The sequence below is a fragment of the Hypanus sabinus genome, chromosome 2, assembly GCF_030144855.1.
Source record: "Hypanus sabinus isolate sHypSab1 chromosome 2, sHypSab1.hap1, whole genome shotgun sequence".
Classification (NCBI taxonomy): Eukaryota; Metazoa; Chordata; class Chondrichthyes; order Myliobatiformes; family Dasyatidae; genus Hypanus; species Hypanus sabinus.
The window spans coordinates 66,157,445-66,171,897 of record NC_082707.1 but is presented as its reverse complement, the minus strand read 5'-3'; the positions used below and the strand labels follow the sequence as shown (position 1 = coordinate 66,171,897).

At 41.3% G+C, this 14,453-nt stretch overlaps 1 protein-coding gene across 1 annotated transcript in view; it reads right to left on the bottom strand.

Annotated features, from left to right (window-relative positions):
- prss16 (serine protease 16) overlaps nucleotides 1-13,252 on the bottom strand; it is an 87,581-nt gene extending 74,329 nt beyond the window's left edge. The window contains exons 1-4 of the mRNA XM_059986985.1: nucleotides 13,205-13,252; nucleotides 6,018-6,289; nucleotides 4,820-5,052; nucleotides 116-251 (exon numbers count right to left, since the gene is read on the bottom strand). Of these exons, the coding sequence (XP_059842968.1) occupies nucleotides 116-251; nucleotides 4,820-5,052; nucleotides 6,018-6,289; nucleotides 13,205-13,252 (689 nt within the window). The remainder of the gene's footprint in view (nucleotides 1-115; nucleotides 252-4,819; nucleotides 5,053-6,017; nucleotides 6,290-13,204) is intronic.
- Between the last annotated feature and the right edge of the window lie 1,201 nt (nucleotides 13,253-14,453).

The following is a 14,453-nucleotide window of genomic DNA, read 5'->3' as shown; positions in this document are numbered from 1 at the left end:
GGACTCTAATGTAACCTATCCAAGAGTTTCTCCATTAATACCATGACCGGTTTAGATAAATTGATGTAATTTCATAAACTATGTTTTATTTTTATTTAAAACTGAACATACTTACTGGAAATCTTGTGAAATCTTATGATACTTGGCAGTGTTTGGCAACAATTCTATGAGTGTGTCAGATGCATCCTTCACAAGCAGAGGACATGGGGTACTGTAACTTTCCAAAGCATAATTAACCACTTCCAAATACTCTGAAAAATATAGAAAATATGGTCCCAAAATTACTTCAATCTTATTTTCCATGAGAGGCCAAGTTATATGCTCAGTAATAAGTTTTAATCATGTAAACCAATGCATCAGGAAATTAAGTTGAAAATGTCATTTTAGAATCCTCGTGTCCAGGAAGAATAGGAAATTTAATATTGGCAAGATACGAGAAGTAATCCAAGAAAGAGTGTAACATGCTATATATCAATATATACTGGGATATCTACAAGGAGCAGGAAAACTAACATTGCCCCATTCAAAACAACAGGTAAATAGTGGCAAAAATGATAATGGAACACCTTTCTCCATCACAGTAGCAATGCAGCCTATTAATGCAGTCAGGTTTGCAAGTACAGGTACATAAATTCTTAAAGTAAAATGTAAATTACAACTGAAACAGTGCAATCATAAATGTGCCCTACAGAGTACGCTCTGCATCAGCTCAGAAGGTTAAACCTTCAGGTTAATTTGTAGAAGCTTCAACACGTACAATAGGCTAACTTACCAGTGCAGTCTTGAGGTAGGGGTGTTAAAGCAAGACCTTACCATCCTTGGCCTTAACAGTCACATAGTCACAGTCAACAGTAAACCTGACCGTCTTCCTCGTGGTTGAGGAAGATTATTGAGTTTACCGTTAAAACGTAGCAAGCAGTATCTGTGAGTATGTGATTGTTAACGCCAAAGGATAATATGGATAGATTTGATAACCAGCCACAAAGCTTCCATAGTCAGTTAAACCAAAACCTTATCAATTGTCGCTGTTGTTAGACTATCCCACGAAAGTATTTAAAGAGAAGCGGAGGGGAGAGAAGGGAAGGGTTTACCTGCTCTCCAGACTCAAATCATTCTGTACAGCACAACCATGAGAACAAATTCTTTGCACATTTGTCACTTTTGTTTGGTTAGAATCAGAAGGAGCTTAGATTGAACCTTGAATTAGAACCAGAATCAGAATGATGTTTATTGTCACAGGCTTAAGTCATGAAATTTGTTGCTTTGTGGCAGCAGTATAGGGTGGACATAGCAAATTACTGTAAGTTACATAAAAAAGTTCTGAAGAGGAATAGCTTGATGGTGTTCATGAACCATTCAGAAATCTGATGATGGAGGAGAAGAAGCTGTTCCTAAAACATTGAGTGTGGGTCTTCAGGCTCCTGTACCACCTCCTTAATTGTAGTAATGAGGTGGGCATTAAAGATGAACTTTATTTGTCATGTGTACATCAAAACATACAGTAAAATGTACTGCTTACATCAAGTACCAATATTATCCTGGAATTGTGCTCCGCCTGCAAATGGTGCCACACTTCTGGTGCCAACTTAGCATGCCTAAAACTCACTAGCCCTGACCCATAAGTCTTTGGAATGTGGCCGGAACACCCAAAAGAAACCCACATAGTCACAGGGAGAAAGTACAAACTCCTTATAGACAGAGGAGGGAAATGAACTCTGGTCATTGATCAATGGTGCTGTAAAGCACTGTGCGAACTGCAATGCTGTCATTTTGATTGGGCATATCTTGGACAGTGAGAAGCCTTAACGGTGGATGTCGTCCACAATCCGACTGGGCCTGTCCCAGGTGGTGAGGGTCCTCAATGATGGTGGAGAGGCTGATGGAAATAGCTGATAAGATGGAATCCTCCAAAGCCTCTTCTGATCCCGTGCATTGGTGCCTTCGTGCCAGATAGTGATGCAACTAGTATGAATGCTCTCCATGGTAGATCTGTAGAAACTTGCTGGAGGTTTTGGTGACGTACAGGATTGCCTCAAACTCCTGATGAAGTACAGCTACCGGCCTGCCTTCTGCATGATTGCATCCATGTGTTGGGCTCAGGATAGAGTCTCTGAGATGTTGACATCCACGAACTTTTAAGTTTTAGGTACAGCTTCTTTTCCGTTGCCATTAGATTTTTGAATGGTCTATGAACCCATGGACACAGCTTGGTTATATCAAAAGGTTACAATAGGTAAATTTAATATAACCATATAACAATTACAGCACGGAAACAGGCCATCTTGGCCCTTCTAGTCTGTACTGAATGCTTACTCTCACCTAGTCCCACCAACCTGCACTCAGCCCATAACCCTCCATTCCTTTCCTGTCCATATACCTATCCAATTTTTTTTAAAATGACAATATTGAACCAGCCTCTACCACTTCTACTGGAAGCTCATTCCACACAGCTACCACTCTCTGAGTAAAGAAATTCCCCCTCGTGTTACCCTTAAACTTTTGCCCCCTAACTCTCAACTTATGTCCTCTTGTTTGAATCTCCCCTACTCTTAATGGAAAAAGCCTATCCACGTCAACTCTATCTATCCCCCTCATAATTTTAAATACCTCTATCAAGTCCCCCCTCAACCTTCTACACTCCAAAGAATAAAGACCTAACTTGTTCAACCATTCTCTGTAACTTAGGTGCTGAAACCCAGGTAACGTTCTAGTAAGTCTCCTCTCTACTGTCTCTATTTTGTTGACATCTTTCCTATAATTTGGTGACCAGAACTGTACACAATACTCCAAATTTGGCCTCACCAATGCCTTGTACAATTTTAACATTAGATCCCAACTCCTATACTCAATGCTCTGATTTATAAAGGCTAGCATACCAAAAGCTTTCTTCACCACCCTATCCACATGAGATTCTACCTTCAGGGAACTATGCACCATTATTCCTAGATCACTCTGTTCTACAGCATTCCTCAATGCCCTACCATTTACCATGTATGTCCTAGTTTGATTAGTCCTACCAAAATGTAGCACCTCACACTTATCAGCATTAAACTCCATCTGCCATCGTTCAGTCAACTCTTCTAATTGGCCTAAATCTCTCTGCAAACTTTGAAAACCTACTTCATTGTCCACAACGCCACCCATCTTAGTATCATCTGCATACTTACTAATCCAATTTACCACCCCATCAGAGAATGTCAGAGAAGTGTATATAATATACATCCTGAAATTCTTTTTCTATACAAACATCCACAAAAAGAGAGGGGTGCCCCAAAGAATGAATGACAGTTAAATGTTAGAACCCCAAAGCCCCCCCAGCTCCCCCTCCCCCACACAAGTGGCAGCAAAGGAACAACCCCCCACCCCAACCCCACCAGCAACAAAGCATCGGCACCCTCCATCGAGCACTTAAGCATGCAGCAAAGCATCAATAAAGACAAAGACTTGCAGTACCCCAAAGAATACTCATTCACCCGGTAATTCGACTTACTACAGGCTCTCCCTCTTTCTCCCTAATAAGAAAGAAAGAGATGTACCTGTTTCACAGCGAGAGGGGAGACATAACAAACAACTCGCTGACTTGCAGTATATCGCTGCTACGAGACAACGAATTTCACATCTCATAAGTCAGTGATAATAACCCCGATTCTGAATTAAATCCTGCCATGGTGCAAAAGTTCACCAAAGTTTTCATGCAACTCACATTAAAGAATGTCTCACTTCATTTTCTCTCCTCATGCTTGTGTTTGTGCTTTATAAACATAGACAAGCAAGGCTGAATTTGACTGAATGGCTATGTCCACACAAAGTAAACGATGTAGATAAAATTCTTTGCATGACAATTTTGCAGTAGGCAAGAGTAGATTTAGCGGAGAATTCCACTGATAAAAAGTTCCTTTGTGAGCTCAGGATATACAAAGTGATTTTCTCCCTATTATCTCAGTCTGAACAGAAGCTATTGTGTATTGGACACAATACAATACAACAAATCTACATTTATTTTTTTTCTTTGATGGTTGGCAATTATACAAAACTGAAGAGCAGGAGGAGAAAAGAAACTGCCTGATCCTTTAAGTCTACTCTTTGGATTCATGACTGATGTTGGTCAGAACATGTTGGCCCCACCTCCCATGACATGCTCTCTTCTCACTGCTGCCATCAGGAAGAAGGCTAAGAACCACCAGGTTCAGCAATAATTATAACCCTTCAACCATCAGACTCTTGAAGCAAAGGTGATTACTTCACTCACCCCATCACTGAAATGTTTCCACATCCTATGGTCTCACCTTCAGGGGCTTGTTATCTCATGTACTTGATATTTATTGCTTATTTAATCATTATTATTATTTCTTTCTTTTTGTATTTGCACAGTTTGTTATCTCTTGCACACTGGTTGAACGCCTAAGTTGGAGAAGTCTTTCAATGATTTTATTATGGTTATCACTCTAGTATGGATTTATTGAGTATGCCTGCAAGAAAATGAAACTCAGGGTTGTATATGGTGACATATATGTACTTTCACAATAAATTAAATTTTAAACTTTGAACACCGGTGGAAAGAATTCTTTAAAATGGGATCAAGTGCGAAAGGGAAAAAGGATTGATTTTAGTTGAATTAGTAGCATATGTACACTGCAAAACACCCATTTATATAGGCCAGAAGGTTTCAGGTTCAAACTCTACCTTGCAACAAAGAAGAAGAAAAAAAGAGAAAACAATTAGTTTCGGGGTCCTTACTTTTGCTTCCATTAAATTCTAGGACCTTATCAGGTGCAGTGCCCCACACACATAGCATGGGCACCAGGCTAAATGTACTCACCTGAAAAGTTGATAACAGCTTGAACTGGTGCACTGGATGCAATGGCAGCGTAGACTAGATGTGGGTACTTCAATCTAAACCAAGCAGCAAGGGATCCTGGGTAGGAGCCTCCGAAAGCAATCCATTTGTTGAGGGTAAGGTTCATTTTTATGCCTATCACTGCTCGAAAGTGGGCAAGGTCTGCAAGGGCCTGTTTACTGTGGAGGTATTGAAGACTTGACAAACTCAAGTCCCTTGAAGAGAGTACCAACAAACACTGCATAAGAAAGTTGTTTTATAATGTTAGGCACACAGGTTTAACAAACTATAGGAAACATCCTTCTTCATTAATGTCATAATTTATTTTAAAATGCAGTAAAAAAAATTCAGTGAAGATAAAAGAAACTGGAAATAAGAACACTTATCATTGTCTTAAAACTTGAGTTTAACCTTTGTATTTGGTAAAATTTGATCAAGTATGGTGCTTGGTATACTAATAAAGTGGACCCGTGGATGGAGCTGTGATTATCACAAAGAAAGATAGGTCTATTGGCTAATCATTTCAAGGCTGACAGTATATAGGCAGAACAATCTGTAGATGCTTTGAGAATGTCTTTCCATCACAGGATCTCTGCTAATTGTACAGCATTATAAGATTAGGTCAATTTACATACCAGACAACCCTTCTGGGACAATGCATTTACACAAGTTATTTCTACAATCTTATTGTATCATCTCCATTCTGGCTACTGCACATATTCTACCAACCAATTAAAAAAATTACTTTCCTCATAAACATCAGAAAATAACATACATTACTCTTTTACAAAACAGAATAAAAATGCCAGGTAAATTAAACAGTGTGATTTTGTTGGTGATAGTGCATTAAAGCATCACAGATTGTTATCAATTGTTTGTTTATCTTTAACTATTGTCTGGAGCAGAATAATGCAGAAAGACATAGAGCAGGGACAGACAGCAATGTCCATCAGCTGAATAAAGAGGGGAAGGGAATATCTGAGCAATGAGCCATACCACATGGTCTCTGATGCCCTCTAGGCAGTAAATGGTTCTGGAGGATAATGCAGAGGATTAACTTGTTCCAGAAGATATGCAGACTGTACTGTTCCCATCTGGCCAAATTCAGGAGATGAAAAAAACTAGGATTCTACTCAAACATCATAGGAAAGAGCAAAGAGAAAAACAAAGACTAACTTACACTGTTGGTTGGCTTTTTCCATAAAATCGATGCTCTATAAGAAGACACAGAGCACCCAACTTTTCAGCAAATTTTATCCAGGCACCATGGTCCATCCAGGCTGGGTTTGCAGTACCCTCACCACCAATCATCAAAAAAACAGGTCCACCAGACTGATAAAATGAATCATTGATATAGTATCTCTGGGAAAATAAAAACAAAGATGCAAACAGAACTGTTTTGTCAAATTGACTGCAATTCTTTTTGCAATATCCATTACACCATCCATTAGTCTATCAAATATTAAATCTAAAAGAAATATGTCTAAATAGATTATTGCCTAGCAATGCTTATTCAGTCTAAACAACATTAGCCTTTGCCCTATGAATGATCAAATATCATGATTATATTTCAGAAATTAAGAATGCTTTCCTATACATAAAAAAGAAAATTTATGCTGCTGACTAACTGTAGTGCAAGCTTCAATGTTTTATCACCATTGTTTAAATGCTTGTATTATATTAAAACTTCAAAGATTATACCTTTAAATATTCAATATATTTCTCAAAAATTACCAGAACATAATACTTTGGAAGAACAGAATTTGCAACAATTATTTTATTTGAATCCCATAGTATTTCTTTAAATTCTTGCACTTTGGAATCTTGTCATAAGACCTTTGCATATTTTTCTTTTAGCAGAGAATGTCCAATTAGTAATATTGGACAATATTCTCTCCCATCATTTGTATTTATCTGAAAAGAGAAAACTTTTTCATTTATTTGTATTACATTTTACCTGGTTCCATACCCTCAGATCAGTGGCATTGAAATGATCCAGCCTCTGGACGAACCATTGTTCAGTTCTATGAAAATGGGATTCCTTCCGTAAAATTCTGAGGTACTTTGAATTATGAAAAGTTAGAACACACCGTTCACAGGAAATGAAGAGAAGAATTGATAGCACAAGGGATGTCATTTTCATCATCATCATAGAGTCACACCCTACACTTGAAGATCATTGACATTATATGAAGACATTTATCAGTGATGAAATTAGTGAAAAGCAAAGATGTCTTAGAGCTGTTGATATGTATGTCACTAGGAAAATGGCATTTAGCAGATTCATTGCACAGCATTCATTACAACTTCCTCCTTGTATTTCATAACAAACCCCCCTAAAGAAAAATACTATCAAAGTAATTATCACAATTCGCCTACTCATGTGTCACAATTAACAAAGTGACATCACAGTTCCCATTATCATCACTTCAAGCTCTTGTTGCTTTTTCTAAAGTTTGATCTTGATGCTTTTCCAAACTAGTTGAGGGATAGCCTTAGCATGTTACGTTCCTCTCAAATAATACTGAAATAAAATAATTTTCAAGTATATAGATGTTGTGTTCCAGTGACCTTACCTCAGAAAAATGATGAGCTCACAAATGAATGACTAAAGAGCTGTGAAATTCGTGTCAAGATGGAACACTCACTCAGTGATCAAATGCTAAGTCGTGGTAAGTAGATATTGATAGGTAATTGATTTAACTCAAAACTGCATCTGAGCACAACCTAACCATTTTAAAAATCAAAAAATCTTACACAGTTAGTTTTGAGTTTCTACAATCTAAATAGAAACTGCATGGGAAAGATTTGAATGATTATTTTTCTTGCTTGGAATAATTAAACACTCATAGAATATTTTATAAACGCTTGTTCTATTTTAAATCAAACTTTGATTTGTTACATATAAGATGACATGAAGAACACGGGTAGAATAATTGATGAAAATATTCTCAGAATCAGAATCAGGTTTATTATCACCATTGTTATGAATGTACCACAGCTCTGAGGCGCCAAAGGGTGCGGGGTAGCCTTTGTGAGAATCGCAAGATCACTATTGATTTGGGTCAGGAGACCCAGGAAATGAGAGAGAGACGTGCGGAATGTCTTGTTTCCCGCCCCCGCCCCCCCCCCGGCGATATAAAGCTACGGGAAACGGCCATTGTCTCTTGGAGACGAACTTGTGTATTGCAATACTGTGCTACGTGGAAGCCCTCAGGCAAAGTGGGCTGGTTGAGGGAGGGATTGCCTCACCCCAACCTGATTGACATCGGAGACCCTGTGAGTCAGGATAAAAGAGGGTCTGTGGGATCAGCCCCTTCAGATACACCAGAAGAAACGCTAGCGATCCCGTAATAGCGGAAGCCAATGGGAAGAGGCCACGTGCGTTCGGTTCCATTTTGCCCCGGAACCGGTGGCTTTTACCACGGAAGAACGGCTTTCAGCTAACCATGGGGAAACCAACTCCCAAAGACTCTCCAAGGATTGGCATCATAAAAGGGCTGGGCAAGTTTAACCCGTCTTTCTCTCAAAACAAAATGCTGCAGCTTGAATGAACTAACAGTGACTTTTATATTTCCATCGGACAATACATTATCCCCTAGACAACGATAGTGCTATTTCTTATTGATTATTATTATACCCGCGCTTTTAGATTTAGTATTGACGACGTATATTATCTGTATGTTTGCATTGATATTATTTTTGTGTATCTTTATCAATAAATACTGTTAAAAATAGTACCATCAGACTTCAATGGACCTCTCTATCTTTGCTGGCAAGTGACCCAGTTACGGGGTTCGTAACATCATCATGTGACATGTAATTTGTTAACTTAGCAGCAGCAGTTCAATGCAATACATAATCTAGCAGAGAAAAAACTAATTAAAAAATAAAAAAGTAATAATAAATATACAAGCAAATACTTATATTGAATAGGTTAAAAAATTTGCAAAAAAAGAAATACTGCATATTTTAAAAAAGTGAGGTAGTGAATTGAAGGTAGCTTCAATGTCCATTTAGGGATCAGATGGCAAAGGGGAAGAAGCTGTTCAGTCACTGAGTGTGTGCCTTCAGGCTTCTGTACCTCCTACCTGATGGTAACACTGAGAAAAGGGCATGTCCTGGGTGCTGAAGGTCCTTAATAATGGATGCTGCCTTTCTGAGACACCACTCTCTAAAGATGTCCTGGATACTGTTATGATATGGCAACAATGAATATATAATTGAGACAGGTTTTTTTTATAACAAATAAAACATTTATTAAACACTGCTAAAAAAACTCAAAAGTAAACAAACAACTAACTTAACTGGAAGTTGGTTACTATACAGCAACCCAAACAGTTCTTAAAGCTAGAAATGTGAACTCAGTTCTTTAAACTAGTATTGCAAAAAGTCCAAAATGATTTACAGTCAGTTAGGAGAGACTTTCCTTGAAGTAATAAATTCTCTTTCATGACATTACTGCTGATCCCGGCCTAAGTATGCCTTGCCCAAAGGATTTACAATGAAGGAAATAAAACTGCTTAAAGGCACTGACCTTTCCTTTTTACCGAATAACTCACTGCCCCAGTCCTTTCTGCTCTTAAAGCAGTGACTAACGTGGGTGCAGATTACTAATTCCTTCAGAAGGAGGATCAAATAAGGTCGAACCTGTTTACTGCCGACAACACCAACTTTCCTTGATCTTTTGGGTTTTCTGAACTTCAATAATTCTTCACTCTTAGACTGGACTCTAACTGGCAGCGACTTCCAGAACTGCCGGCACAACAATTCTTACAGTGGAAATTAAAACTCCATTTTAAAATGAAACTGCGTCATAAAAATCAAATACACAGCAGAACGAAGTCACTGACATCTTCCCCACGATCTGACCTATGTCACAGGGAGGGGTTCTCCTTTTATACCCTGTTGAAAAAAACCATCACATGACCTCTCACTGGCAGGAAAATTACATCGCTCCACCATCACAAGACCATTACATCATGCCCAGCAGAGCCTCAAAAACATATTGGTCATGTGACAGTCACAAGATACTGTTATGATCCCAGCCCTCTCCTTTGTGAGAATCGCAAGAGCACCCATTGGGGGTGGGGGGGGGTCAGTAGACCCAGGAAGTGAGAGAGAGAGAAACGTGAAAAATTGCACGTCCCACCAGGGATACAGAATAAGATGCCAGAGGGCTCCGGGTTTGACCTGTTTTAATTGTGGAAGGGAGGGGCACATTGCATCTCGATGCTTTGCTCCGAGGAAGGAGATAGGAAGAGGGAAAACCACAGTCCCTATCGGGTGTGTCGTGGTAATCAGCAAATCGACCAGAGAGCCGAGGGTAGACAGAGTATGAGAGGGCTCTGGGAGTTGTCTGTCACACGGAACCGTGTCTGTGATGGAGGGAGACATCCCAGTTTCCGTACGAATCTGGAGGGATACGGGCTCTGAATTATCCCTGGTTAGCCATAAGGTACTAGAATTTGGTCAGGAAACGGGCATGGTAAAGGTGGAAGGAATAAATAAACGGATAGAAATGGTGCCCTTATATAAGGTCATTTTGGGTTGTGAGCTGGTGTATGGATTAGTTGAAATAGGGGTGCCCTCAGAATTCCCGAGAGATGACGTGGACATCCTGCTGGGAAATGACTTAGCAGGGGGTAAGGTTTGGTCAGCCATGCTGCCGACCTGCCGACCGGAGAGTGTGGTGGCCCTGTCCCTAGCGCCCAAGGACCATCTCGCCAGCGCGGTCACTCGCAGCCTGTCGAGAGAGAGAGCTGTGAATGAGAGCAGTTTAAATCTGGCCAGTTTTGATTTGGCCGAGACGTCTTTGCTGACCCTGTGCCATGAGGGTTTCGAGGGTGGTAAGACGAAGAGTAGTAAAGTGAAAAGGGGTAAGGGAGAGGAGATAGATCTGCCTTTAGCGAAGAGAAAGGTCCTAAAGGTAGGAAATAACGAGGAGAAACAGATAAAGCTGTTAAAGGGTCCAGAGTGGGACATGGATGATCTGTCTGGTTTGGCAGAGTTGTTTGAAGAACTTGAGAGTTCTAAAGGTGTTCCCGATAATGAGAGGAGGGCAGTCCGAGATGAAAAGGATACCCTTGCCTCGAAGGAGTCTGCTGAAAAGGCCGAGGAGGTTGTTTCAGCTCGCAGGGTTGCGCCTTCCCCGGGTGGGAGCTGCCCAGAGAGTAACTGGGAGGATCGGGGGAAGTTAGAATGTGGAAAAGGTACGGGTGTTGAAAGCCTGGAAGAGGCCAATATCCCGTTTGAGTGTGTCTGAGATGGGGATGCACGAGGTACTGAACCTGGTAACGGAGCTCAGAAGAAGTCTGAGGTATCTGATTCAGTGGAATGGGGCAGCCGTCCTTGTGGGTCAGATGGACTCGGTTCAGTGGGAAAAGGGTTAACCTTCGTAACAGAGGAAAGTGTGAGTTCCCCGGCGTCTGTACTCGAAGGAGTGTTCAAAGTTAATGCAGAATTTAAGAATGGGGGGGGTGAGGATTGTTGGCGAAGGAAACGAAAAGTCTGTAGTTTCCAAATCGAAGGAAGAAATCTTAAACCTAGCAGATCGCTCACAGAGTGAGCCGGGGAATAGCTGGGCCCCCCACTCTATTGTTATGCCAGGATGGGGTGTGAAAAGGCTGCCTTCGACATGCTACTTGAGCGAAGAGTTCGAATCAAACACCAATAGCTTGAAGGGGACTGATAAAAGGGCCAGCAGCCACCTGGGTAAAATCAAAGAGTTGGGTGGAAATGGTCTAAGTCTGGGGCATGGTGTTGCTAAAATAACCCCGATGAGCGGGGCGGGCGGGAGTTCACCACGTGAAACTACTCAAGTTCCCCATGGGGGGGCTCGCCGGAAAGGAGGCGATGGTTAATGGAGATGCCATTGTTAGACAGCCAGGCAGGTTGAACGGGTTTGCGCCAAAGCCTGTGAATAATAAAGACAGCCCTTTGGAGACCTGCAGGTTAAGTTAAATGACTGAAACGATTAGTATTCGCGTAAACTTTTGTAAATGCACCTAAGCTAAGGTCACACCTCCTTAGTTTTGTTGCTTAGAAAAAAAAATTAAATAGGTGGTTATTGAATTGAAGTCTGATGTACGGTTCGCAATGTTAAGATATGAAAGAAAGGGACACTGTAATCATTAACTATTTAGATACTGACTTGAATGTATAACTGTAGTATTTTGTGAAAAGAAAAACTTGTGTATTGTGTTAGATCCAAAACTCCTGTAAGACTGTGGACCACTCCGCTTTAACCGCTGGTAAAACGTCTTTTTAAGAGGGGAGGTGTTATGACCCCAGCCCCCTCCTTTGAGGGGGGGGTCAGTAGACCCAGGAAGTGAGAGAGAGAGAAACGTGAAAAATTGCACGTCCCACCAGGGATACAGAATAAGATGCCAGCAACTATTGTCTCATGGAGACCACGTGAAAAGCCCTCGGGCAAGGTGGGCTGGTTGAGAGAGAGATTGCATCATCCCAACCTGATTGACACCTGCGACCCCGTGAGGAAGTATAAAGGAGAGTCTCAGGGGGACAGCCCCTCAGACGCACCCGAAGACACGAGAGAGTGATTCCGCAGCAGCGGGATGCCATTCTGAAGGAAGCCACGTGCGTTAGATTCCGGGATTGGAATTTGTAGCTGGAATCACAGAAAACTGCTTTTAACTATCATCGGGGAGAGGAAACCAACGCTCCCCCGACTTCACGGAAGATTCATCAAGACTCGGCAAGTTCTTTCTCTGCTTCACCAATCTCTCTCTCTCGGTCGCCCCACACGCAAAACCCAGCGATTTTCAAAGGGCTGAGGCCTGTAGACTTGCAGAGTGACTTTTATATTTCCAACGGACAATCTATTAACCCCTAGACACCAGCAGAGCTCACTTCTTAATGATGATTATTACTATACCTGCGCTTTAGATTGAATGTTGACAATGTGCACTATCTGAATGTATGTATTAACCCTACTTTTGTGTCCCTTTACGAATAAAACGTTTGAAAATAGCGACATCAGACTTCAACGGACCTCTCTATCTTTGCTGGTAAGTTCTCCAGTTATGGGATTCATAACAATACCCACAGGTACTTTGTACTTTGTAGGCTAGTGCCCAAGATGAAACTGACTAGATTTACAACCTTCTGTAGCTTCTTTCCGTCCTGTGCGGTAGTCCCTTCATACCAGACAGTGATGCAGCCTGTCAGAATGCTCTCCATGGTACAACGGTAGAAGTTTTTGAGTGCATTTGTTCAAATGCCAAATCTCCTCAAACTCCTAATAAAGTATAGCTGCTGTCTTGCCTTCTTTATAACTACATCAATATGTTGGGATCAGGTTAATACCTCAGAGATCTTGACACCCAGGAACTTGAAGCTGCTCACTCTCTCCACTTCAGATCCCTCTGTGAAGATTGGTACATGTTCCTTCATCTTACCCTTCCTGAAGTCCACAAACAGCTCTTTCATCTTACTGACATTGAGTGCCAGGTTGTTACTGTGGCACCATTCCAATAGTTGGCATATCTCACTCCTGTATGCCCTCTCGTCACCATCTGAGATTCTACCAATTATGGTTATATCTTCAGCAAATTTATAGATGGTATTTGAGTTATGCCTAGCCACACAGTCGTGTGTATATAGGGAATAGAGCAGCAGACTAAGCATGCACCCGAGGTGCACCAGTGTTGATTGTCAGTGAGGAGGAGATATTATCACCAATCTGCACAGACTGTGGTCTTCTGATTAGGAAGTCGAGGATCCAATTACAAAGGGAGGTACAGAGGCCCAGGTTCTGCAACTTCTTGATCAGGATTGTGCGAATGATGATATTAAATGCTGAGCTATAGTTGATGAACAGCATCCTGACGTAGGTGTTTGTATTGTCTAGGTGGTCTAAAGCTGTGTGGAGAGCCATTGTGATTGTGTCTGCTGCTGACCTATTGTGGCATTAGGCAAATTGCAATGGGTCCAGGTCCTTGCTGAGGCAGTAGTCAGTCTAGTCATGACCAACCTCTCAAAACATTGCCGATGTGAGTGTTACTGAGCAATAGTCATTAAGGGAGCCTGCATTATTCTAGCAAGTGGGAACTTTCACCCGTAGCAGTGAGACATTGAAAATTTCCTTGAATACTCTGGCTAGTTGGTTGGCACAGGTCTTCAGAGCCTTACCAGGTAATCCATTGGGACCTTCTGCCTTGTGAGGGTTCACTCTCTAAAGACAGTCTAACATCGGCTTCTGAGACTGGGTCATCAGGTGTAGTAGGGATCTTCACAGCTGTAGTTGTGTTCTCCCTTTCAAAGCGTGCATAGAAGGCATTGAGTTCATCTAGTAGTGAAGCATCACTGTCATTCATGCTATTGGGTTTTGCTCTATAGGAAGTAATTTCTTGCAGATCCTGCTAGAGTTGCCATGCATCCAATGTCACTTCCAACCTTCCTCGAAATTGTCTCTTTGCCCTTGAAATAGCCCTCTGCAAATCATACCTGGTTTTCTGGTACAGGTCTGGGTTGCCAGACTTGAATGCCACAGATCTAGCCTTCAGTAGATGCCATACCTCCTGGTTCGTCCATGGCTTTTGGTTTGGGAATGTACATTAAGTCATTGTGGGCACACACTCATCCACAAAGGTTT